The sequence below is a fragment of the Mandrillus leucophaeus genome, unplaced genomic scaffold (assembly GCF_000951045.1).
Source record: "Mandrillus leucophaeus isolate KB7577 unplaced genomic scaffold, Mleu.le_1.0 Scaffold885, whole genome shotgun sequence".
In the NCBI taxonomy this organism is placed as follows: Eukaryota; Metazoa; Chordata; class Mammalia; order Primates; family Cercopithecidae; genus Mandrillus; species Mandrillus leucophaeus.
In genome coordinates this window covers 482,473-507,306 of record NW_012109641.1, presented here as the reverse complement: position 1 = coordinate 507,306, position 24,834 = coordinate 482,473, and the positions used below count along the sequence as shown (strand labels likewise).

Sequence of the window (24,834 nt, the reverse complement as noted above, 5' to 3'; positions counted from 1 at the left end):
CTAGGATTACAGTCATGAGCCACTGCGCCTAGCCACTTGGACATTTTTTTTTCTTTCAGCACTTTGAATATATCATCCCACTGTTTCCCGGCCCTTCAGAATTACTGATGAGAAATCCCCTGATAGCCTTTTAGGGATCCCTTTATAATAGGATCTTCTTTTCTCCTGTTGCTTTCAATATTCGTTTTGTCTTTGACTATTAACAGTTTGATTATAAAATGTCTTGGTGTAGCCTTCTTTGGATTGAATATGATTGGAGATATTTGAGCTTTCTGTACCTGTTCCTAGATTTTGAAAGTTTCCAGACATCATTTCATCAAATAAACTTTTGGTCCTTTTCTTGATCTCTTCTCTTTATTAAATTCCTACAATGCAAATGTCAGCTGCCTTGATGCTGTTCCATAAATTCCATAGGAATTCTTTCTCTTTTTCTTTCAGTCTTCCTTATCCACTGACTGGATATTTTTTAAATAATGTCTTCAAATTCACAAATTCTTTTGCTTCTCAATTCTGCTACTGATGTTTCTATTGCCTTTTTTTCATTTCATTCATCATATTCTTCAGCTTTAGAATGTATTTTAAAAAATGATTTAATCCCTCTGCTAAATTTTCCATTTTGTTCATATCTTATTTCTGTAATTTTGTTAAATTGTTTGGGTGTTCTCTTGTAGTTTACAGAATTTTCTCCAAACAATTATTTTGAGTTATTTGTCAGGCAAATTTGGAATTCATTTCTTTGGTGTCAGTTACTGCAAGATCATTGGGTTTTTTGTTCGTTTGTTTTTGTTTTGTTTTGTTTTGTTTTGTATTGTTTTGTTTGAGACAGAGTCTCACTAAATTGCCCAGACTGGAGTGCAGTGGTGGTATCTCAGCTCACTCCAACCTCCACCTCCTGGCTTCAAGTGATTCTCCAGCCTCAGCCTCCCGAGTAACTGGGATTACAGGCATGCAATTTTTGGTGGTATTTTGTTTTCTTGTTTTTTTCTTGTTGCCTTTCTTTGATGTCTGCACATTGATGGAGCAGTCATCTCTTCTAGACTTTATAGACTGATTTTAGCAGAGAAAAATCTTCCCCTTGAGATGGGACAAAAGGTACCAGCTGGGGGTGAAGGAGTGCAGCGGTTCTAGCTCCACTGAAGGTGCAGAAGTTTAGTCTCCATGCAGCTCTGTCAGCTGAGATTGGTGTTGACAAAGATTGCAGGTATTCTCAGTGGCCAACGCAGTAGGTGTCCTCAGCAATAGTGAGAGCTGTTAGGGTCTTCAGTGGTGAAGGCTATTGTGGTCCTTCCAATCTCTTTTTGTTCCACTGGGGAAGTCATGGCTAAGAGGCTCTCTTTTTTGCCAGGTTCATCTTGAGGGCATGCTTGCAGTGGTAATGGCACCAGTGTCTGATGTATAGTGTCCATGGAAAAAAGGCACAGAGTTGGGGTCTGAAGCATGGTCACATGTGGAGGAACCATGGCTTGAGTCTGGCGTGGTGTGCTTAGGGCACAGGCATCCTCATTGCTGCACTGATAATGGTGTGCAAGGTGGCATGCAGCAGCATCTTCTCCTTGGGAGTCTGCAGCAGGGATGGCTGTTGGTTGCCTTAGTGGTGAAAATGCCCATGTTTTCTGCAGAGCCGGCCACCTACTGCCTGGCTGATCTGAATAGTTCCTGCCTGTCTTTGTTTCTAGTCATCTCCAGATGTCTTAGGTACACCATTCTCCCCAGAAATTATTTCTGTGTAATCATTCTTCTTTTTTTTCTTTTTAAATCTAATCTGTTGCTGTAACTTCTTAAACGGACCCTAGAGCCGTCTTAAGGCTATTATCATTCATAGATAACTATCTTTTTTGTGTGAGAGGGAGGATGAAGCCTAATATCTTCTAGTTTGCCATCTTGCTGGTGTCACTGTGGCCTGGGCTTCTGCTGTGTCCTTCAAAATCCAGTTTGCATTTGTTTCTGCTAAGCCCTGGAAATTTCACTGGCCTAAGAACAATTTTTATGGTAATTCCTTCTTTGGACTTTCCCAGAGCACGCACATTAATGTGGCATGGTCCTGGGCTTTAGTTATTTCAGGGGAAATTTTATGTTTTTCCCAGAACTCATACAAAGACAAACTTGCTTATCATCTCTCTGTGCTGATGGGTGGATTTTTCCCCTCGACCCACCGTTCGTTTATTAAAAGGTAGCCTTTTGAGGGTTCACACTTTATGCAGGTGTTTTAGTTTCAAGTTTCTTCCTTTTGAAGCCTTAAGGTTTTGTTTCCTAGTTCCACATGGACTTTAAACACTAAGCCTATAAAAAGTATCTAGTGTTGGCTGGGCGTGGGCGTGGTGGCTCACACCTGTAATCCCACACTTTGGGAGGCCGAGGCTGGTGGATCACTTGAGATCAGGGATTCTAGACAAGCCTGGCCAGCATGATGCAACCCCATCTGTACTAAAACACAAAAATTAGCCGGGCGTGGTGGCGGGTGCCTGTAATCCCAGCTACTTGGGAAGCTGAGGCTGGAGAATCACTTGAACCTGGGAGGCAGAGATTGCAGTGGGCTGAGATTGCCCCCACTGCACTCCAGTCTGGGCGACAGAGCAAGAGTCCATCAAAAAGAAAGAAAGAAAAAAAAAGTAGCTGCTGTTTAATTTCCTCCCTTACTCCTCTCAGGGTAACACTAATGCCAATTTACATGTTTAACACTCTGCTTTCACTTCCTCATTTATCTACAATGGGGGAATTTCTCTTCTTTCTTACATATATAGTTATGTATTTAAATAATGTGTAGTATTTATTCATCACTTACAAGCATTTAAGTGGGAGAATTCAAAGTGGGAGAATTTTCAGGTGTTTTAGTCTACCCAAACCTGCCAGAACTAGTATTCCCCACTTCTTGTTTTCCCAGTGGTGGTGAATTTTATTTTGATTTTTAAATTTTTTCATCATCTAAGGGGATTTTGAAAGTAAGAAAATTTAAATACCAGTGCTTAGTTTGCCATCTTGGATCATGTCTTCCATTATAAGTAACTGATGATTCAATTGGCTAGAGTCAGAGACTTTCTGATAATATTGATGACCCTTAATTTTCTCTGTATTTGTGGAGAGCTATTATTCTATAATCATCTTTCCCTTGTAACCAAAACCTTTTTCTTTCTCCCAATATTGTATCCACCAATACCACAATTATATCTTTAAACTATTTTTCTTTATAGTTTCCTATGTATCTGATGCCAGATAAAAGTGAAAAATTTAATTAATTGAGAAGCACTGGAAGAAAATCCTATTTTTAGTTATGCACAGACACTGAAATTGTTAGAAGTTAGCTCTAGAACTGATCCCACCCTTTGACTTATCCTTGTCTCAGTTCTGGGTTCCTTTGTCAGTGGGCCATTTATACATTTATACCTTGTTCTTATGACTAGTTTTCCTGGACAGATCAATAATGGTGGTTTCTTGTCACAAGGTGTGTAAGTTTCCTGTAAGACACAGACAAATCTGCCACTATGGCATTGAGGAAATGACTGTGCTAAATTTGAGTGAGATGGTTAAAGAGAGAAGAAAGAAGAAAGGAGGCTAAAGCTGAGACAAAATATGAGGAAGCAGCTCATCTGGTAGATCCCTGCAAAATTTATATAATGAGATTGCAATGAGCTTGGTCACAGGAAGTGTGGGATAGCTTCTAAGAGGAATCTTGGGGATAAAGGATTATGAGGGAAAAAAATAAGACTTCAATCTAGAGAAGCAGAGCAGGCTGCCATAAATAAAATTGAAGCAGATTTGTAACTCAGTAAAAACAAACTCCAGGAACCTAGATATCTTTCTGGATTCTGGTTCCACTCTTACACCCCACACCTAATCAGTCACGAAGCTCTGCAGATTTTGACTCTGGCAAAATTTATCTCCTCCTCTTCATCAGAACCACCTTAGTTCAAACCTTCATCTTTTCTATCCTGGACGGTATCAGTGGCCATACATCTCTTCTATTGATCTCTAGCTTTATTCCCTCTAGTCCACATACACCCTGCTGTCCCAATTCAAAATGATCATGTTCTGATCATGGTTGAAATGCCACCATTAGTCTTGAAATATTTAGGAGTTTATGGGTGCTACTCACCTTATGTCTCTTCTCCAGGTTTGGAACTAAGTTGACAAAGTCAGACTGGAGACAAAATATCAGCTTTAATAATGACCATACCAGACTAGATCATGTGACTTATATTTGAGCCAAATGGAGACTTTCTCTACTTTTCTATCAATAGGCTTTGGGACTTACTGTTAGGAGAGTTGTGTTCAGACAGCAGAGGACCCTGGCTTCTGTGACAACTCATTGAGATAATTACACGTAAGTAAATGAGCAGGAAGAGATTATTTTCTGTTTGAGAACAAGTGAAGAGAGAGAACAAGGTCATGAGCTGACATATTCAACCCAACTCACCAATCAGTTGAGCCTCTCCTCCCATGCAGAGGAACAAATAGTAGGAATAAAGGGACAATGGTAAAAGGAACAAAAGAGTTTTATCTAATGGTGTTCTTTCCTGGGAATGGAGTGGGTGTCTCCTCCACCCTATGAAAATGTAAAAATTTTCCCACCTTCCCACCTTTGGGCCTTACCTCTTGTGATGCTCCTCCTCGTACCTTTGGATCTGCCATTCTAAAGTGCCTGTGGATATCTGAGCAGCCTGAATGGGTCCCTGACCTCTTACCGTGCTCCTGATGCTTTCTAGGCCTGGAACTTCTACATCTTCCTAAGTCTTATTTGCTTGATTAAAATCTACCTATCTCTCAATATTCATTTCTTCTGGAAGCCTTTACTCCTTAATCTCCACTGTGTCCATTCACATACTGTACAGAGCTCCACCACAGCAGTGGGACACAAGTATGTTTACTCTTTTCTGTTAGTCTTCTGATGCTAGAATGCAATTTCCATAAGGATATGGACTATATCTTTTTATCTGGGTATGTCTAGTGCCAAGTATATTGCCCATCAAGTAGAGGACGTTGAATAAAACTCAATTGAGTAACTGAATGCATGGTTTCATGCATGCATGAATGAATGACTGAATGAATAATGATTCTGCTTGGGAATCATATCTTTATGAACTGTGAAAAAGTTATTAGCAGAGTGTGTTAGAAGAGTGAGCAAAAAACAAAAAACAAAAAACGTGGTAAAACAAGACAGAAAGCCATCAGTGTAATCTGGATCTTGGTTCTTGCTTTCTTCTTCTACTACAACACAACTGATCCTCACCAGTCTGCCAGAAAGACACCCACAGGAATCTGCTGTGGGTGATTCTACTAAGGGTTTGTGTAGTTGACGATCCATGGTTCACAGCTCCCCTTGGTCATTGGCCTTCTTGTCTGAAAAGTCATAACCCATCCACCTTCTGGAAAGCCCACACATTTACAATTAAAACAGAAAGTAGAAAGCTGTGAACTGAATTTGACCTCTAAGCATCTTTCCCCACCTGCTGTTCTCAGAGAGCCCAGGCCACTTGCTAGGAGGTATTTTCACACGTGGAGAGAACGCTGCTCCCCACCACAGATATTGCTCTGATGTCTTCTATGAGCCTCCCTAAGTCTTCCTGCGTCTCTGCCTCCCTTCAGACACCACGGCTGGATTCCCCTCCACTTCCACCGTAGGAATAGTAATACCTTCTTTAGTAAGGATTTACCATAGCTTCTATTGCTACTAAAGGAACTGATAATCTTTATGAAAGAGGAAAAAATCGAACTTTGTTAAACTCCAGTCCCCTAGAGATACACTATCTAAAACTTCAACTTACTCTTGTCTTCTCTGATTCTCTGGGGTATCATTATCTTCATATCTTCCATGAAGGTAATGACCACTAGCTTCCAAGCATTTAAACAGTCTGAATTCTCTTTCATGCTATTTGCTCCATGCAGAGCCCTAGTGGACTTCTAGAAATAATAAATTTCATTGTAAAAAATCTTCTGGGCAGAAGGGCCTGGCTCTGTCTAAATTATATTAGAGAGTGTCTGCATAGACAATATTTGGTCTAACCAGTTCTGTCCCAGAAGTTCTTCAACAATCAATATCACCTCCGTAGAACTCAGAAAGTATCTAGTTACTATCTTGGACAGGAAATTATTAGGGACAGCCCCGCTCAGCAAAGATATATCATGCTGCTCAAGGTAATTATAGTAATTATTAAAACTGCTACTACCACTGCTGCCATAACAATGATGATGACCATGACTATGACTACTTCTACTGCCATTTATGGAGCAATTACTATGATAAGTAATTCACATATATTATGATATTTAATTCTCTCATAGTAACCTGGGAACCCCAAGCTCAAAAGATGTTATCTAGGGATCTTAGAAGTTAACCTGTTTCATTTTTTAATTTCCCACTCTAACTGTCCTAGTAATCAAATTCATCAAGTAAGAGGTGTGATTTGTTTTATTCTGACATGTTTTTTGAAGGCTCCGTTTGTCTCTGTCTCAGTTCTGGCATGCCCCAACTAGGCGCTGTACTTTGTGTTCCATTCAGGACGTTGAACATGGTTCACAGAGATGACTGTTGCTCTGCGTATGGCAGAATAGGCTTCAGTTTGTTACCACGTGTGGAATCTCCATGTTAAGGGTTTACCTGGTTGATCAAGAGGCATTTATATGTATGTCTAATGCTGCTTCTTTCTGATACCTGTGACTCCCTCCTGTTGGTGGCAAAATATCCTTGCACAAAAAGTATTGTTATCTCTCACTTTGATCAAACCTCCAAACACATAATTTTATTTCTGCCACTATTGCCTTAATTTTTAAGTTACTTTCCCCTGCCCCAGCCTCCCCCGCCACCCAAGTGTCTATTAAGCCTCTTAATCTCTGGTCACAGTGCCTACTGTGCATTCAAGTTTAGCTGTGCTTTCAGGATATGCCCTATTCACATGTAAATTACTGTGATCTGTCAAATACAGAGTAGCACCCACATGAAACATGTTAACCATCTTAGAGGATATGTTCCCTCCTCTGTGGCCCACCCACCTCATTATTGCTGCTTTCCACCTGCACCTTTTATACCAACTGAATTTTACCTCATACCATTTGGTAATACCTTAAGAAATATTGATTCTTAACTGAAGAGGCCACATTTCCATAGAGGTATATAGAAATCAGTGAAGGGATACGGATATTTTGAAAAATCTCCTTGATGTCTATGAAAAACTTGTACCTACCACCAATCCACCACCATCCTTTCCATGATCCTCTCTGTACTCCTTTCCTTAATTCCCTCCCAACCACAAAATTTCTATAGCTTCCAGATTGGTCAGAATGGGAAGGAATTATAGGCCACCTAGTAACCCATTCAGTAGGCAAGACCTGATGATAAGATCAGTGACTAGCTTTGGTCCTGGGAAAGAGTAACTTGTACTTTCAAATACATGCAAACCATTTGCCTATGCAGAAAGTTAAAGTAGTATTGTTTTCAACACTTTAAGATGAGAGAGGCCATAAAACCTAGTTTTTTATGAGTCTTTAAAAAGTACATAAATAACATGTTTATTGTAAGAATACTAGAACACACAGATAAGCAAAATGAGGAAAGTAAAAATCAGCTTTAATTAGATTTTTTTTGATTTAATTACAGTAACTCTGTGGTGCTAATTGTCTCAGACACTTTTTATTGGAGAGCGGGGGATGATGTGCAGCAGATAAAGTGCACTCTATAGTCACTTTTTCCTTTTTTCTTTTTCTTTTCTTTCTTTTTTTTTTTTTTTTTTGAGATGGAGTCTCGCTCTGTCGCCCAGGCTGAAGTGCAGTGGCACGATCTTGGCTCACTGCAAGCTCTGCCTCCCGGGTTCACGCCATTCTCCTACCTCAGCTTCCCGAGTAGCTGGGACAACAGGTGCCCGCCACCACGTCTGGCTAATTTTTTGTATTTTTAGTAGAGACAGGATTTCACCTTGTTAGCCAGGATGATCTTGATCTCCTGACCTCGTGATCCACCCGCCTCCGCCTCCCAAAGTTCTGGGATTACAGGTGTGAGCCACCGCGCCTGGCCCACTTTTTTTTTTAATCATATATCCTAGACATCTTGCTATTAAATATTACTCCACAGAATTATTTTAACAGCTGTTTGGTTCTCCACAGCATTTTGGCATGTAACTTATTTTTAACATACATCTCTCCTTGTGAGATATTTTTAGTATTTTCTTTTAACATTATTATAAGCAAGGCTTTAATGACCATCACATATAAATATTAGCATTTCTCAAAGTAAAACCATGAAAATATAATAAAATGTTAAATATTCAATTGTTAACAATTCAATGTTAAGTATTCAGGTAAATGTTAAGTACCTGAACAGGTAACACTGAGTCTATGAATATTTTCAGTCAGTCCTTCATTTATAAGCACCTGTGATTCTGTGGTTTAGAGTTTCATCCTGCATAAGGTTCATTTATGAGACAACATCCACCAGGACTACATCTGATCAAAGTGAGTGTGATAATAGGTGTTGACGTAACGCATGCTTTGCTTTGTGTGAGATAACTATATTAGGATCAGCCTGGGGTACAAAAAGCAATGCAGTTTAGAAATAGGCAATATTTTGATTACAGATTAGAAAGATAGCAATGTTTTCAGCAATATAGTGCAAGTGTTTTGAAGTTTAGTAAAATCTCATTCTAGAAAGTCAGCGATTGACTAAGAAAAATTTTACTTAAGAAATATGAGCTATTGAAACAATGGTCTTATTATTTTAAGAACATTGAGAAGCAATATACCAAGATAATAGGGTACAACGTTTAAGAGCCAGACTGTGGAACTGGGCTGCCTGGGTTTGAATCCCAGATCTGTTACTACTAGAAATTGACTATGCTGATCTCGGTCATTTCACTTGCTGCTGTGGTCTGAATGTTTGTGTCCTGGCAAAATTCTTATGTTGATACTTAATCCTCAATGCAATAGTAATAAAAGGTACCCACCTTTTATTACATGACCCTTTAGGGGTCATGAGGGTGGAACTCTTACGAAAGGGATTAGTGTCCTTGTAAAAGAGGCTTGAGGGAGCTTTTTTGCCCCTTCCATCATGTGAAGACACATAGAAGTCACCATCTATGAGAAACAGGCCCTCATCAGACACTGAATCTACTGGTGCCTTGATCTTAAGCCTCCCAGCCTCTTGAACTATAAGTGATAAACTTATGTTGTTTATAAATTACTCAGTCTAAGGTATTCTTTAGAGCAGCCCCAATGGACTAAGACACTTACTTTTACTAGTGCCTCAATTTCCTCCATCATGTGAAAGGGGATAGTGCCAACTTCAGTAACTTGCTGAAGGTAATAAATAACTTTGTTAGCACGAGGCACTTAGAATTGTGTCTGACTCATTACAACCCATATGTAAATGCCAGATATTATCATGAGTGTCAAGATACAAAAGTTCTCTGGCATTGAGAGGATCAGCTATGATTGATTTAGCCCTTCCAGGACAAAGATAATGGTTAAACATTGTGGCACTATTCTACTTCCTTTTTTGCTAATTATACAAAACCTATTCTGAAAGGCACATTTCATCGCCTGCTCAGAGGCTCCAGTTGGCAGCCAAGAGTACATCTCCTTTCAAATAGCTGGATTAGGTCCTCATGCTGCTGTGGTCATTGCTGGTCATCTTTGGTGAGTTCAATAATTTGACTGAGAAGTGAGGTGGCAGCAGAATGAGGTCTACCGCTCCCGAAAGGTCGGAGGTTTTATCAGAGCCCCGGGACTGGTGGGGATGCTCAGGTTCTGCCTGCAGCTTGGGCTTCAGAGGCAGATGCAAAGAAGTAGGCTGAGGACAGTGAAATTGCAGCACATCCATTAAGCATTAAGCACAATGCTTAATGTTCAAGGTGGACCACTTTACCATTTGCTGGTCATGAATTGCTATTTTGGTATCTTAGATCTCATTGAGTAATATAATATTCTCATAGTAAAATGTTCATAATATTAGCATTTAGCACTGCCCTTCTCCTCCATGAACACCGATTATTCAATTGTTATCTATAAGATTTGGGTTCAGCAGATGCATTGAGACCCCTTGCTAATATTCCTCTGTTTAATCGTGGACGATGAGGGAGATGACAGCTGCTGCTAGAAAGTAAGATTCCTGGCTGGGTGTGGAGGCTCATACCTGTAATCCAAGCACCTTGGGAGGCCAAGGCGGGTGGATCACCTGAGGTGAGGAGTTCGAGACCACCCTGGCCATCATGGTGAAACCTCATCTCTACTAGAAATACAAAAATTAGCCGGGCGTGGTGATAGGCACCAGTAATTCCAGCTACTCGGGAAGCTGAGGCAGGAGAATTGCTTGAACCTGGGAGGTGGAGGTTGTGGTGAGCCAAGATTGTACCATTGTACTACAGCCTGGGTGAGAGAGTAAATAAGATCCCTTTCTCTATGCTGTGTAAGCACTAAATAAATATTTGTTATTGGAATAAAAGGGCCCTAACATGAAATATGGCCATAGGAAAGAGACTGATTTATTGATTTCTTGGAACTCTCACAGTGTATGTTTCCTGATGAGCCTTTTGTGATCATGTTGTCATGTCTATCTACTACTTGAAAAGTCTGAGTGTGAGACAGAGTGGTGGGGATGGTGGAAGGAAAATGAAATCAAGGAGAGTCACTAAATATCCAATGTGGGTATTCTCGACAATCCCTTTAGTCAAGCGTTGGGTTTGCAACTTGCCTTGTGACTACAATTAATGAGTTAGATATGTGCTCGAAGGAGATTGAATTATTAGTAATGAGAGATCAGGGAAATAGAAAAGAAAGGAAAAATGGAAAGAAGTTTTTGAGCAATTTACCACAGTAATGTAAATTTATAAATTATGAGGGCAAATGCTGTGTGCTAATCTCTGGCTTTTCATCTCCTCACAGCTGCAGTCACTGAACAGGCAGGTAAGTCCTCCTTGTCTTTGTTGTTCTTGGTCTCTGGCATATCAGTCACCCAGCTACCCCAGGATTCTATAGAGGTGGCTCTGGAAAGCCTGTGAAGATGTCCTAATATTACTGCCCTCTAGGCTGACATATTCTGAGGTCACGCAATCTGTTTCCAACACCGCTTGCACGTCTGGGTGACCAGGTACCACCTAGCCTTCTCAAGACCCTGCATGCTTGCCTCTTCTTTAAAAGCCTGGTTTTAAGAAGGGCAGTAACATCTGAAAGAAAGCATGCAGATTGAAGAAAAGAACAATTTGGAGAGAACTACTTTCCTGCCTATAGGACTGTAATACCTCATTATCGTCTGGCTGAATGCTGAATGTTTTCACAGTTCTTAAAACAGTTATTTATAGAGGAATATGTCAGAAATACAAACTTCTGCAGAGCCAGAATAAACATGTGTCCTCATTGCTTCTCTAGCTCTAGCTCAGGAGTCAGCAAGCTTTTCCTGTAAAAGGCAAGAGAGTAAATAGGCTAAGCTTTTCAGGTGTGTGCCATAACCACTCAATGCCATTGCTGTGGTAGCAGGAAAACAACCATAGACCATATGTAAATGAATGAGGATGTCAGTGTTCCAATAACATTTTATTTACCAAAACAGTGTTGGCCAGCTCACAGGCCACAATTTGCCAACCCCTGCTCTAGAATTAGTATTTAGTTTTGATTTTTAAAAAATACATGTATTACTGTTCTAATCATAAAGAGTGAAATAAAGCTAATTTTATTTCACTCTTTCTGAGTTAAATCTGTGCTCAGTGAAGAAAGTCAATGGGAAAAATATTCTATTCTATATACAGAATCTTCACATGAGCCAAGACAAAATCTAAAGAAAGGGAGAATTGTTCCCTTGCCCATTGAATGCTGGCTACCAAGTAGAAGGGGCTCTTTTTGCTCTAAGGAACAGTGTGGGGAAAAGTAGATCCCGGTCTCACCTTGAATGGAACAAGAGTGTCCAGGGAGACATTCAGGGGTCCTACCTGGAGCTTGCTCAGGAGAAAGTTTGGTCTCTTGCATTCATTCAGTCCCACATACGGTCCCGGAGTCCCACCCTGTGATACTCATCACTCCACTATCTGTCTGGATGGAAATTAGAGGAAACCTTTATTAATACTCAGGAGGTTTCTGACCATTAGTGGAATCGTGCCAAGGCAGCAGGCTCCCTGAAGTGAATCACCTACAACCGTTCAGAGAACAGGGAAACAGCCACTTCATTCTCTTTCCTTTCCTTTAGCAAGAGTTTCTCAGAAAACTGAGATGTTCTTCAGAAGTTTGAGATCTTTTCTTTTCAAAGAGAGTAAGAGAGAACTTAGTTCAGCATGATGTACTGGAAAGAGCAGGACTTATATAGCCAGAAAGAACAAACTGAAATCATGGCTTTGCTACATACCTGCTATGCAGGCTGGGGCAGTCACTTGGCCTCTGAACCCCAGTCTTGTCTCCAGAGAAAAGTTTCTGGTCTGTTGAGAAATACACTCCCTTCCAAGGTTTGAACCTGCTTTTCAGCAGAGCAGCTGAAAAGGTCTTTCTGTCCCCATCCATTGCCTCAACGCAGTCTTCTATCCCATTTCCTCTTTTCAGCCCCACCTATACACTGCACTTACCACCTGCGACCTTGCCCTCACATGCAAAGCTCTGAGAAATACCATTTGATTTTTGTTGCTGTTGCTCTGGTAAAGATATTTTTCACTGAAATACTTGTGAAAAAACTCTTCAGTCCTGTACATCTTGCTCTGAGTTAAATCTTTGTGCTCCTATTTACTTGCTCTACAGAGAACTACTCTGTTCTCCCAGCCCCCTACCGTTGTCCCTCCACTGCAGTTCTCCTCTGTACTCTCTGGGGGTCAGCATGATTCTATTGGGCACCTCTGCAGGTAGAGCCACTCTCAGCCAGTTGCTGGAGGATTTGGAACTCCCTGAGGATGAACAAGTCAGCTTTGAGACTTGTTGCCCTCCCTTTCTAGGGCCTCTGACTCCTTGCACTCTGCTAATGGTGCACACAGATTAGAACTCTTGAGGTTGCACCACAATGACAGCCAGTGTAGAGCCAGCACTCTTCTGTTGAGGCCTCCAAACTGCCAGGTGGTTGGCATCGGAGCAGTCACAGTCATGCTAGAAGCAAGTGGATACAAACTCTCACACAAACCCTATTCTGACTCTTTGGGGTTCCCTGCTATGAAACTATGGACCAACTTATGTCTACCCCATAGGTAGGACATCACTCTCAGGGGGTTTGACTTCAAGTCACCTTTATTTATTCAGTATCCCCGAGTCCACCCCATCTCACAGACCTGAAACCCATTATTTTAGTTGCTCTTGAAGTGCAGTTATGATGTCCTCTTATTCCTCCTCAGCCATCATTAGCTTCTGCAACAAAGACATCCCCCGCTACGGTTGTGAAGATTTGTGGCTCACTGAGTGGTCCATAAATGCCAGCACCATTGTGTGCTTCTCTCACAGAATCCTTAAGGCAGCCTGATGAGAGGCAAATGCTCTTTGTTGTTCCATCTCTTAGATGAGAAACTGTAACTGAACACAGGTCCAGCTGCTCACTGCTTGCAAAGTCCAATGAATAAGAGAGAGATCTGGTAGAAAGAAAGTGACTTTTTAATTCCAAAACTTAGCTGAGGGGAAGCAGTACAGGCTTCTGCCTTGAGGGTACCACTTCTACTTCTGGGGCAGAAGGCAAGGGCTTTTAAAGGGAGACTTGGTGTGAACAGCATGCAGGGGAGGGAGTGAGGTGGTGCCAGTCTACGTGACTTGCTTTGGATGTCATCTGTCAAGTGATTTGGCTGGCACCAGTGTGGGCACAACTAGGTTGTAAGTTGAGGCAAGCTACTGGTGGGAGAGAGTTCTAGAGGCACCTGGTTCGAGTTTCTGTCTCTGGAACCTCTTAAGTAAACACATAGCTAGATACGCGTTCAGTGCAAGGAGTGGATGATGGAGAGAAGGTAAAAATTATAATTGCATGAAAAAGGTAAAAATACTTCTTTTTCTTTTCTTAGAAAAACAGGATACTTGGTTACAAAACCAAGGTCCAAAGAATAAAGTGCTTTGTCCAGTATCACACAGCCAATAATAGTAGACTTGGATTCAAAACAGTGTGATCTGGCTCTTCACCATTAGGTTAAACGTTGTGAGAACTGAAATCAAGCAGTATCTCCTGGTGGTGATGATGACTCTTTCTGGCTGCATCTTCACTTCCAGGCCTCCGAGCTTTAGCATCTCTCCCCAGCGGATTCCTCTCAGAGCTGCAAGTCGGCTCACCCTGCTGCTCCCACTTGCTGGTCTGCCATTATGGACTCAGGATCATCCGTTCCTCACTGCTCTGCATCCTCTGGCTTGCTCTTGGGGCAGTCTGCCTCTTACTAAGCAGTTTGAGGATATGAATAATTCCTAACGACCAACTCAAAGTCTCACTTTGTCAGCGGCAGCCAGAGCCAGTGAGGCTGCCTGTCATGCCCTTTTCAACAGTGTCACTAATCATAACTCCCCTTCCTATCCCCAGAGGTGTTCTCCACAGGAATATTTCCTCTTTGTGGAGGAAGACTGTACCAGTGGTTTAAAAGTTGGCTTGATTCCAAGTCCCACGGTGGAGTTTCCATGAAATCTAGTATCCATTTGCAAAGGAGGGCACAAGTCTTGAATTAAGTTAATTGTTTCTCCAACCCACCTTTTCTGCCCTTCTAATTATACACACACACACACACACACACACACACACACACACACACACACACACACACAATCAGATGATTGTTCCCCAATGTCTAACAGGTAATTCTGATTCTGTTGAAATAGCCAGTAGCAAACCATACATTTTGCCAAAAATACTTCCAAATGCCACAGATTTCCTGTGGTTTTTTAGCTGTAGCTCTGCAGTAGTATTTTATGAATCATCACATCTCTTATGTTATTGACTTCTGCTTCCTTCTACTACACATCTGACAGTCATGATACAATCGAATAGTGATAAGGAAGATTTTTATTTGAGATATAACTTAATTCCTTACTTTGTGGCCAGAATCCTCTACTACAATCATAAAATATCATGAAGATGTCATAGACACAAAACATAGTCTGGTACCATAAATAAATGAAGTGACAGGTTCAAAATTAGAGAACCTGTGATCAATCTGAGGAAAGCAACCTCTGGAGAGGACATTTGTCTTTGGCAATAGCTTTTTTCTTTATATGATCCTTCTCTAGGAACTGAGCCTTGGATTAAAAATAATCTCTACTTCTCTGAATGGATGAGAAAAATTTTCTGAAGGCATTTGTGTAGAGAATTCGAGTAGATAATTAAAGATACTGGATCTTATTCCAGTAACTGGCTTATTCCCAATAATCCACACTACTTGATGGTTTTTATTTGGTGAGGCAAGGAGAGGCATGGGACCTGAATTTATAACACAGTGTAGAGTTCTGAGGGCTGGATGAAGGTATGGGGCATGAGAAAATGAAGTGCCCACTGAGGGCAATGGTTTCCCTGTGTGGTGTCACTGATGGAGAAGGCTGAAGATGAGGAGTTTGTCAGAACACTCCTTCATGAACATTAAAAAACCATGTTTACCTTGACACCCCTGCAATAGACTGAATGTTTGTATCTCCCTAAAATTCATATGTTGAAACCCTAATCCCAATGTGATGGTATTTGTAGGTGGTACCTTTGGGAGGTAATAAGATCATGAGGGTGGAACGCTCGTGAATAGGACTAACACTTTTATAAGAAGAGGCCAGAGAGTTAGCTGATTCTTTTTCCACTATGTGAGTGTAGAGAAAAGTTGGCAGTATGCAGCCTAGAAGATGGCCATCACCACAACCTGACAATGCTGGCACCCTGACCTCAGACTTTCAGCCTCCAGAACTGTGAGAAATAAATCTCTGTTACTGATAAGCCACTCAGTTTGTGGAATTTTGTGATAGCAGTACAAGCTAAGATATCCCCTCAGGAAACATGGGATGAAACTCTCAGTTATTAAGGCATGGATTGAAACCTCCACCTTATCTAAAGAAGTAGAAGCTATGCCCGAGACCACCTCACTGCCAATGGAGTCTGTCTGGGTTCTCTGCAGGAATTGCAAATCCAGTTTCCCTCCTTCTCTTGCAGATTTGCTGACCCTTGTGGCGCCCTCTTCTGTCTTCGAAGGAGACAGCATAGTTCTGAAATGCCAGGGAGTAGAGAACTGGAAAATTCAGAAGATGACTTACCACAAGGATAACAAAGAGTTATCTGTTTTCAAAAAAGTCTCAGATTTCCTTATCCAAAGTGCAGTTTTAAGTGACAGTGGTAACTATTTCTGTAGTACCAAAGGAAACATCTTTTTGTGGGATAAACGTTCAAATATAGTAAAGATAAAAGTCCAAGGTAAAACCCTCACTTCTGTGGGATGGGCTGGGTAAGAGACCATGGCAGCAAGCAGGGTGGGTACTTGGTAGGGGAAAGTTGCTCATGGGCCAGATATAGACGGGAGTGCTTGTGGTTCGACCATCATGGGAGTCATGATGGGTGAGAGGTGTCTGGCTCTGAATGTCCAGTTTGCTGAGGTTGCTTCTTACCAGGGGCTTTTCAGCAGGAATCTTAGCTCTCACTGCTTTGGGGACTATTGTGATCCGTCTCTCTAGAGCTCTTTCAACACCCTGTGCTGACAGCCAGCTCCTTCCAGCCCATCGAAGGGGGTCCAGTGAGCCTGAAATGTGAGACCCAGCTCTCTCCACAGAGGCTGGATGTTCAACTCCAGTTCTGCTTCTTCAGAGAAAATCAGGTCCTGGGGTCAAGATGGAGCAGCTCCCCGGAGCTCCAGATTCCTGCCATGTGGAGTGAAGACACAGGGTCTTACTGGTGTGAGGCAGAAACGGTGACTCACAGGATCAGAAAACAGAGCCTGCAATCCCAGATTCACGTGCAAAGCAAGTATCAGTGAAGCTGAGCCTGGAGAAAAAAGATAGGAGTGTTGTAGCTTCAGCTTGAACTACTAGTCTTTTTGTTTCTTTGTTCAACTCCTGTCCTTTAGGAAAGTGAAAATTAAGCTAGAAAACCCCTCCAGATTGCTCCTGGCTTCCTACTGCATAAGAATCAGAAACGGACTAAGCCGTTTATAATCTTTCTTTTTTGTTGTTAGTTAAGTAATATTCATTGATCAAGCCTTCATTGATCACTGACTGTATGCCTTGGCATTTAGTAGTGGGTGGGGCACTTCAAAAGGCAAACCACCTGCTGTCTAATGGCTCTCCAAATGTCTCCACATGATGAGATTGCAACACAAATTGACTTACTAGAAGACAATGTGGTGCTACATATATATATATGTATACACATATATGTATACATATATATGTATATATAAAGGGTGGTTTGCCTTTTGAAGTGCCCCACCCACTACTAAATGCCCAGGCATACAGTCAGTGACCAATGAAGGTTTGATCAGTGAATATTACTTAACAACAAAAAAGGAAGATTACATATATATATACACACATTTATATATATATAAACATATAGTACTACCTGAAGCATCAGGAAAAGCAGATGTGAATCAGCAGAGTGGTCAGAGGAGAAGTTGTATTTGGTTGAACCTTGAAATTAAGAATGATAGAGGAATTATTATTGGGACTGTTGGTTAGGAATAATGACTTTTCCAAGGCAGGACTGAAGATATCAGTGCCCCTCTATATTCTGCGCAACAGGTGTCTGTGACTCATCCAAAAAATTGAACAGTTTCCTGTCCCATGGAGTGGCTGATCCATCACAAATTCTTTAAATATTACTACCCATGAAACTGGCCAGGGTTAGGACATACAAATATCTTTATCCACATTCCTCAAGGATAATTGTTATAGATTCCCTACCTCCATGTGAATGCTTATGATGGATTATCTATACAATATCCACATTCCCACTCCTTGCATTAGAGAATGGAATCAGTCAAACTCTGTCGCCAGAGTTTCCCTTAGAGTTCTCACCTGTTATCTTATATCCATCTAGGAATCCCCATCTCTAACGTAAGCTTGGAGACCCGGGCCCCCGGGGGACAGGTGACTGAAGGACAAAAACTGATCTTGCTCTGCTCAGTGACTGCGGGTACAGGAAATGTCACATTCTCCTGGTACAGAGAGGCCACAGGAACCAGTCTGGGAATGAAAACCCAGCATTCCTTGTCAGCAGAGCTGGAGATCCCAGCTGTGAAGGAGAGTGATGCCGGCAAATATTACTGTAGAGCTGACAACGGCCATGAGTCTATCCAGAGCAAAGTGGTGAATATCCCTGTGAGAAGTGAGTGATACTCTCATTCATATTTTCCAGAAATTCCCAAACCAAGGTCATGGTACACAGAAGTTCTGAGGAAATTTCAGGAGGCCCCAGGGATTAGTGTTGTGGAGAACCAAAAGCAATTTGAAAATGGGTTACCCTTGCAGGTTAGACTGCTGACCTGTTTCTTTTTGTAGAAGGAAATATAAAGAGGGCTGTAATTGATTATGAAGCAAAAGCATTCTTGCACTCCTAAAATAGGATAATAAAACACCTATTACATGAAACCTTTGGGCTCTGGGCCAGGAAGTATCATGGATCTAAAAGGTTCACAGTGGTAACAACCGGCTTCATTTTATGTCATCTCCTTCAGAGTGATTAGAGTGTTTCTAGCTTGCCGAAACTGCACCCAAAGGGAGACATTTGGAGCCATGTTATTGGTGATTTACTGGTGTGGAAAATTACCTGGTGGTGTAACCAAGTAGCCGTTTTCGTTCTAACCCAGTCCTACAGTCCTGAACTGGGCTGAACAAACATACCTAAATATATGCTTAGAAATGCTCTTATGTATCAATTTTCCCAGGAACAACTATAATATTATAGAAATCTCACAATTATTTCCTAATAAAAAATTATAGAATAAAAAAAAAAAAAAAAAGAAATATGAAGGGAGCTGGATGGGCACAGGAAAACAATCAGATGAGAACAGCAGATGACCGTGTCTGTAGGCAGCACCCAGAACTAATATTCCCCTCAAACATCTAAATATATTGTTGAGAAAATTACCTCTAACTGTTTTAGTGGAAATGTGAGAATGGAAAGTATGCAACAGCCACAGGGCCAGGCCCTTTGCTGAGCCTGCAGGATGGCAGTTTGTGAATCTATTGCAGCATCACAAATCTTTTCTGATAGCCCCTCTGTGTCTGTCAGTTCCAGTGTCTCGCCCCGTCCTCACCCTCAGGTCTCCTGGGGCCCAGACTGCAGTGGGGGACCTGCTGGAGCTTCACTGTGAGGCCCTGAGAGGCTCTCCCCCAATCCTGTACCGATTTTATCGTGAGGATGTCACCCTGGGGAACAGCTCGGCCCCCTCTGGAGGAGGGGCCTCCTTCAACCTCTCTCTGACTGCAGAACATTCTGGAAACTACTCCTGTGAGGCTGACAATGGCCTGGGGGCCCAGCACAGTGAGGCAGTGCCAGTCTCCATCTCAGGTGGGTAGGTGTTACCTGGATACAGAGTTTGGTGACAATGGCTGTGTCTCACCAGCCTGGAGATGTCTGCTGTGTGTGAAGAGGGAGAACGTGATCTCAGCGTCCAGTTGCTTCTCTTCTCCCCACACCAACCTGAAGAGTACAGACTCCACTTCAATGATCTCTTACATGAATTTGTATTTACCATCCCTATATAGCATTTATATGAAGGGCCCAAGTCTTTAACCTCTGGGGCTGAAGCACTGCTTTCTTTCCTTAGGACCTGATGGCCATAGAAGAGACCTCATGACAGCTGGAGTTCTCTGGGGACTGTTTGGTGTCCTTGTTTTCATTGGTGTTGCTTTGCTGTTGTATTCCTTGTTCCACAAGATATCAGGTTGTATCTACTATTTGGATTTTCCATATTTTGCTCTGACCTTTCCACTACTGATACAGATTGAAATTACAAAAAAAAAAAAAAAAAAGAAAGAAAGAAAGAAAAGAAAACGCTCCAAAATCCAATAATTTCTTTTTATGCTTCACAATTCTGCAAGACTCTGTGCAATGCTCAATGTGGTCATACTGCTAATTATACAATATGTCGTTGTTCCCCGTGCATAGTCACTTGAGATTAAATTATTTACACATTCCCTCCATGCTTGACTTTTAAATTAAAAAGTCTAATTTTTAATTGCCATTTAGCAACTTTCAACTGGTATAATTAGCTTATGTACAACAGAGCAAAATGGAGTAAGGAGCCAGATTTAAAGGAACGCAAACAATTTAATGTGCTCTTTTTTCTTTTTATTTATCCATTTCTTATTAGCCACCTTCTTTATGAAAAGAGCAATGACTCCTTGAATTCTTGGATCCATGATATAGACCATAAGAAGCCATCTTTACCCATATGTCTGGCCGCTGATGCCGGCTATAGTTTGCAATTTCAGCTAAGAGTCAACTAGAGCACATATATGCAGCCTCTCAACATGGCCTGGATTTCCTCACAGCATGATGACCTTAAAGTAGTCAAATTTTTAACATGTTGGTTCAGGCTCCAAAAAGCAAGTGTGATAATGAAGCTGCAATACATTTAATCAATGAATTCCAAAAAGTATGATGTTGTGTCACTTCTACGGCAATTTTATTATGTCCTGGTGCTTCAAACTTGCCCAGGTATCAGTGGAGAGGGCACAGACTTCATCTCTAAATGGGAGAACTGTCAAAGAATTTTAAACCATATTTTTAAAATTTCCACATATAACACCATGAGTTCGAAACTGCTATGTCTCCAAACCCCAAAACACTGTCAAAAGCACAAGACTCTTGGTGTTCTCTCTGCAATCAGTAAATGCTCCATGGAACAAATGATTTCAGAAGTTAGGTTTTTCTCCCTGCGCCCCTCTCCATCTTTTGTTGAAGATTTTTGTGTCTATGTTCATCAGGGATATTGGCCTGTAGTTTTCTTTTTTGATTGTATTCATGTCTGATTTTGGTATCAGGGTAATTCTATCCTTGTAGAATGGGTTAGAGAGAATTCCCCTCTCCAATTTTTTTTGGAATGGTTTGAGGAGGATTTGTATTAATTCTTTATACATTTGGTAGAATTTGGCAGTAAATCCATCCAGTCCTCGACTTTTCTTTGTTAGGAAGCTGATTATTAATGGTTCAATCTTGCCACTCATTATTGGTTTACTCAGGTTTTCTATTTCTGTCTGATTCAATCTTGGTAAATTGTCTGTTTCCAGGAATTTATCCATCTCTTGTAGGTTTTCCTGTTTATTTGCAATAATCTCTGATGATTTTTTTTTATTTGGTGTCAGTTGTAATGTCTGCTTTTTCATTTCTGATTATGTTTATTGGGGTCTTCTTTTCTTGGTTAGTCTAGCTAGCAGTTTATCAATTTTGTTTTTCTTTTCAAAGGACCAACTTTTGTTTTATTGATCCTTTGTATTTTTTTTTTTTAGTTTCTATTTAATTTAGTTCTGCTCTGTTATCATTTCTTTCCTTTTGCTAATTTTTAATTTAGTTTGTTCTTGGTTTTCTAGTTCCTTGAGGTACTTCATTAGATTGCTAATTTGAATTCTTTCTACTTTTTTGACGTAGTTGTTTATTGCTGTAAACTTTCCTCTTAGCACTACTTTTGCTGTATCCCACAGGTTTTAGTATGTTACATTTTCATATTAATTTGTTTCAGATATTTTTGATTTCCATCTTAATGTCTTCATTGACCCAATGGTTGTTTAGGAGCATGTTGTTTAATTTCCACTTATTTGTACAGTTTTCAAAATTTATCTTGGTATTGATTTCTAGTTTCATATCCTTGTGGTCTCAGAAGATACTTGATATGATTTTGATTTTAATAATTTGTTGGGACTTGTTTTGTGGCCTAACATATGGTCTATTATGGAGACTGTTCCATGTATAAGTGAGAAAAATGTATATTCTGTAAATGTAAACAAAATGTTCTATAAATGCCTGTTAAGGCTATTTGGTCTAAAGTGCAGTTTAATTTCAATGTTTCTTTGTTGATTTACTATTCGAATGATCTGTCTAATGCAAAGAGTGAAGTGTTGAATTACCCCGCTATTATTGTATCAAAGTCTATCTCTCTTTTTTAAGTAATATTTACTTTATGAATCTGGGTGCTCAGGTGTTAAGTACATATATATCATCTATAACCTCTTGCTGTATTGATCCCTTTATTTTTGTCTTTTTTTTTTTAACTGTTGTTTATTTATTTATTAATTATTTTGAGGTGGAGTCTTGCTCTGTCACAAGGCTAGAGTGCAGAGTGTGGCGCAATCTTGGCTCACTGCAACCTCTGCCTCTTGGGTTCAAGTGATTCTGCTGCCTCAGCCTCCCAAGTAGCTAGGATTACAGGCTCCTGCCACCACGCCTGGCTAATTTTTTTGTATTTTTGGTAAAGACGCGGTTTCACCATGTTGGCCAGGCTAGTCTGGAACTCCTGACCTCAAATGATCCTCCCGCCCTGGCCTCCTAAAGTGCTGGGATTACAGGCGTGAGCCACCGCACCCCGCCTGTATATTTTAAGTAAAGAATTTAATCAATTTACATTCAAGGTTATTATTGATATGTAAAGTTTTCTTCCTGTCATATTAATTGTTGTCTGGTTGTTTTGTGTATTCCTTGTTGTTTTTTCTCTTAGTGTGTATTTTCTACATCTAACAATTGAAGTGGTTTGCAATGCTTATTCAGTCAGTACCTGACTACCAAGCCTAACTTTGTTGCACCTCCTGGCTATACCTATGCATTTTCATGATGGTAAGTATTGTCCTTTCGCTTTTAGGTTTAGGACTCCCTTAAGCATTTCTTGCAAGGCTGGGCTAGTGGTGATGAATTTCATCAACTTTTGCTTGTCTGGGAAAGGTTTTATTTCTCCTTATTTATGAAGAGTATTTTGCTGGATTTGGTTTCCTTCACTGGCACTTTATTCATTTTAGCACTTTGAATATTTCATCTCATTCTCTCTTGGCCTGGAAGGTTGGAGTGTGTTTCTGTTTTGTTTTGTTTTGTTTTTCTTTATAGGTGACTAGAGGCTTTTCCCTTGCCATTTAAAAAATTCTGTCCTTGTATTTGACTTCAGACTGTTTTATTATAATGTGCCATGGAAAAACCTTTTTGCATTGTATCTGCTTGGGGATCTAAGAGGTTTTGTATCTGGATGTCTAAATCTCTTGCTAGACTTTGGAAGTTTTCTTCTATTATTTTGTTTAATAGGTTTTCTAACCTTTTCACTCTGTCTTTGCCATCTGGTACCCCAATAATTTGAATAAAAATGTTAAAAAAAATGTGCCAATTCTTGGTCCTCCAAGTGACTTAGTCACATACCCGAAGTGGCAATGCTGGGCCAGGAAGGTGAAAGGATTCTCAGGCCCCTGGGCAGCCAGCATGGTTTGGGCAATGGCAGTGGCAGGTCCACCCTCTGAGTCCCAAACAGTGCATACTGGTGTTGGTAGTGGCTGTGATAGGCTGGGCAGGTCAGACTCCAGACCTGCAGATGGTGCATGCGGGTAGGTATCAGTTGTGGTGATAGTGGCAGAATTGGTAAGCCCAACCTCAGGTCCCCTGGAAGAGTGTTAGGTGCCATCGTGGTGCACTGGGCTGGGCAATTCCCTGGCCCCCATTCTGTGTGCTCTGGCATGGTCAGAGGAAGGGCAAAATCATGCTGGGTGGGCTTGTCCTCACGCTTTCTGATCCTCTCTGCTCTCTTGTCTACGCAAGTCTTCACTATCTTATTACCACTTCAATGCTTGTAAACAGACTTTAAAACTCTTTTGCCCAGTTTTTCTAGTTGTCCTTAGTAGATTTGGTTCAAATGCATTCAGTAACCACTACTGGAAGTTTGAAGGCATCTACCTTTTACAACCAACATATTCCTTAAGCTGCCGTGTTTTTCACATTTTCAGCATGACTATTTGTTTTTGTAACATATTATTTTTAATGTCAAGAATTTAGATAAATCAGAGTGATTTGTCATACTGAGAGCCCTATTACTATTTCGCAATTCAAAAAAAATTACCAATGACCCAATTATTGTGTCAACCACATATGGCAGGTTTACATATATTATCTGTAATTATCAAGTTATTTTTAAGTGTATCCTTTTGGGGAGACAAGGTCTTGCTCTGTTGCCAAGGCTGGAGTGCAGTGGCACGATCTTGGTTCACGCAGTCTCGATCTCCCAGGCTCAAACCACCCTCCACATCAGTCTCCTGAGTAGCTGAAACTACAGGCCCATGTCACCATGCCCACCTAATTTTTTTGTAAAGATGGGGTTTTACCATGTTGCCCAGGCTGGTCTCGAATTCCTGAGCTCATGCTATCTGCCTGGCTCAGCCTCCCAAAGTGATGGGATTATAGGTGTGAGCCACCACTCCCAACCTAAGTATCTTATTTTCTATGTCTAACAATCTTGGGGAATTTAAGTAGGTTTTTTTCTGTGGTCACTCAGCCAGTAGAGGTCAGACCAGAACCTATATCTACTAAGCCTGAAACCTAACTTTGTTGCACCTCCTGGCTTTACCTATTCTCTTCGCATAAGTTTCACCTATGTCAGTAAGGTGTTATTTATTTTAACCTATCAGATACAGGACAAACATGGGGCACATCAGAATCTCAATGATAGCTTTGAAGCTCTTGTAAAATGCTTTCTTATGCTTATCTACTACAACAGGTGAAATAAACTTTGGACACTCATTAATTTTCTTCCACATAGTAAACATTTAAGCCAGTATTTTATTTTATTTTTTACTTCCAACATTTATTTTAGGTTCAAGAGGTACATGTGCAGGTTTGTTACATGGGTAAATTAGTTGTGTTGCAGGTTTGGTATACAGATAATTTTGTCACCCAGGTAATCAGCATGATACCAAATAGGCAGCCCTTCCTTCCCTCCCTCCCTTCCTTCCTTCCTTCCTGACTTCTTCCCTTCCTCCCTTCCTCCCTTCCTTCCT

At 40.9% G+C, this 24,834-nt stretch overlaps 1 protein-coding gene across 2 annotated transcripts in view; it reads left to right on the top strand.

Annotated features, from left to right (window-relative positions):
- Positions 1 to 9,528: 9,528 nt before the first annotated feature.
- The window catches only part of FCRL2 (Fc receptor-like 2), a 29,459-nt gene continuing 14,153 nt past the window's right edge, over positions 9,529 to 24,834 (top strand). For both annotated transcript variants that reach the window (XM_011969339.1, XM_011969338.1), the window contains exons 1-7: positions 9,529 to 9,618; positions 10,864 to 10,884; positions 16,034 to 16,291; positions 16,549 to 16,833; positions 17,909 to 18,196; positions 19,103 to 19,381; positions 19,641 to 19,757. In XM_011969339.1, coding sequence (XP_011824729.1) covers positions 9,588 to 9,618; positions 10,864 to 10,884; positions 16,034 to 16,291; positions 16,549 to 16,833; positions 17,909 to 18,196; positions 19,103 to 19,381; positions 19,641 to 19,757 — 1,279 coding nt within the window. In that variant the 5' untranslated portion in view covers positions 9,529 to 9,587. The remainder of the gene's footprint in view (positions 9,619 to 10,863; positions 10,885 to 16,033; positions 16,292 to 16,548; positions 16,834 to 17,908; positions 18,197 to 19,102; positions 19,382 to 19,640; positions 19,758 to 24,834) is intronic.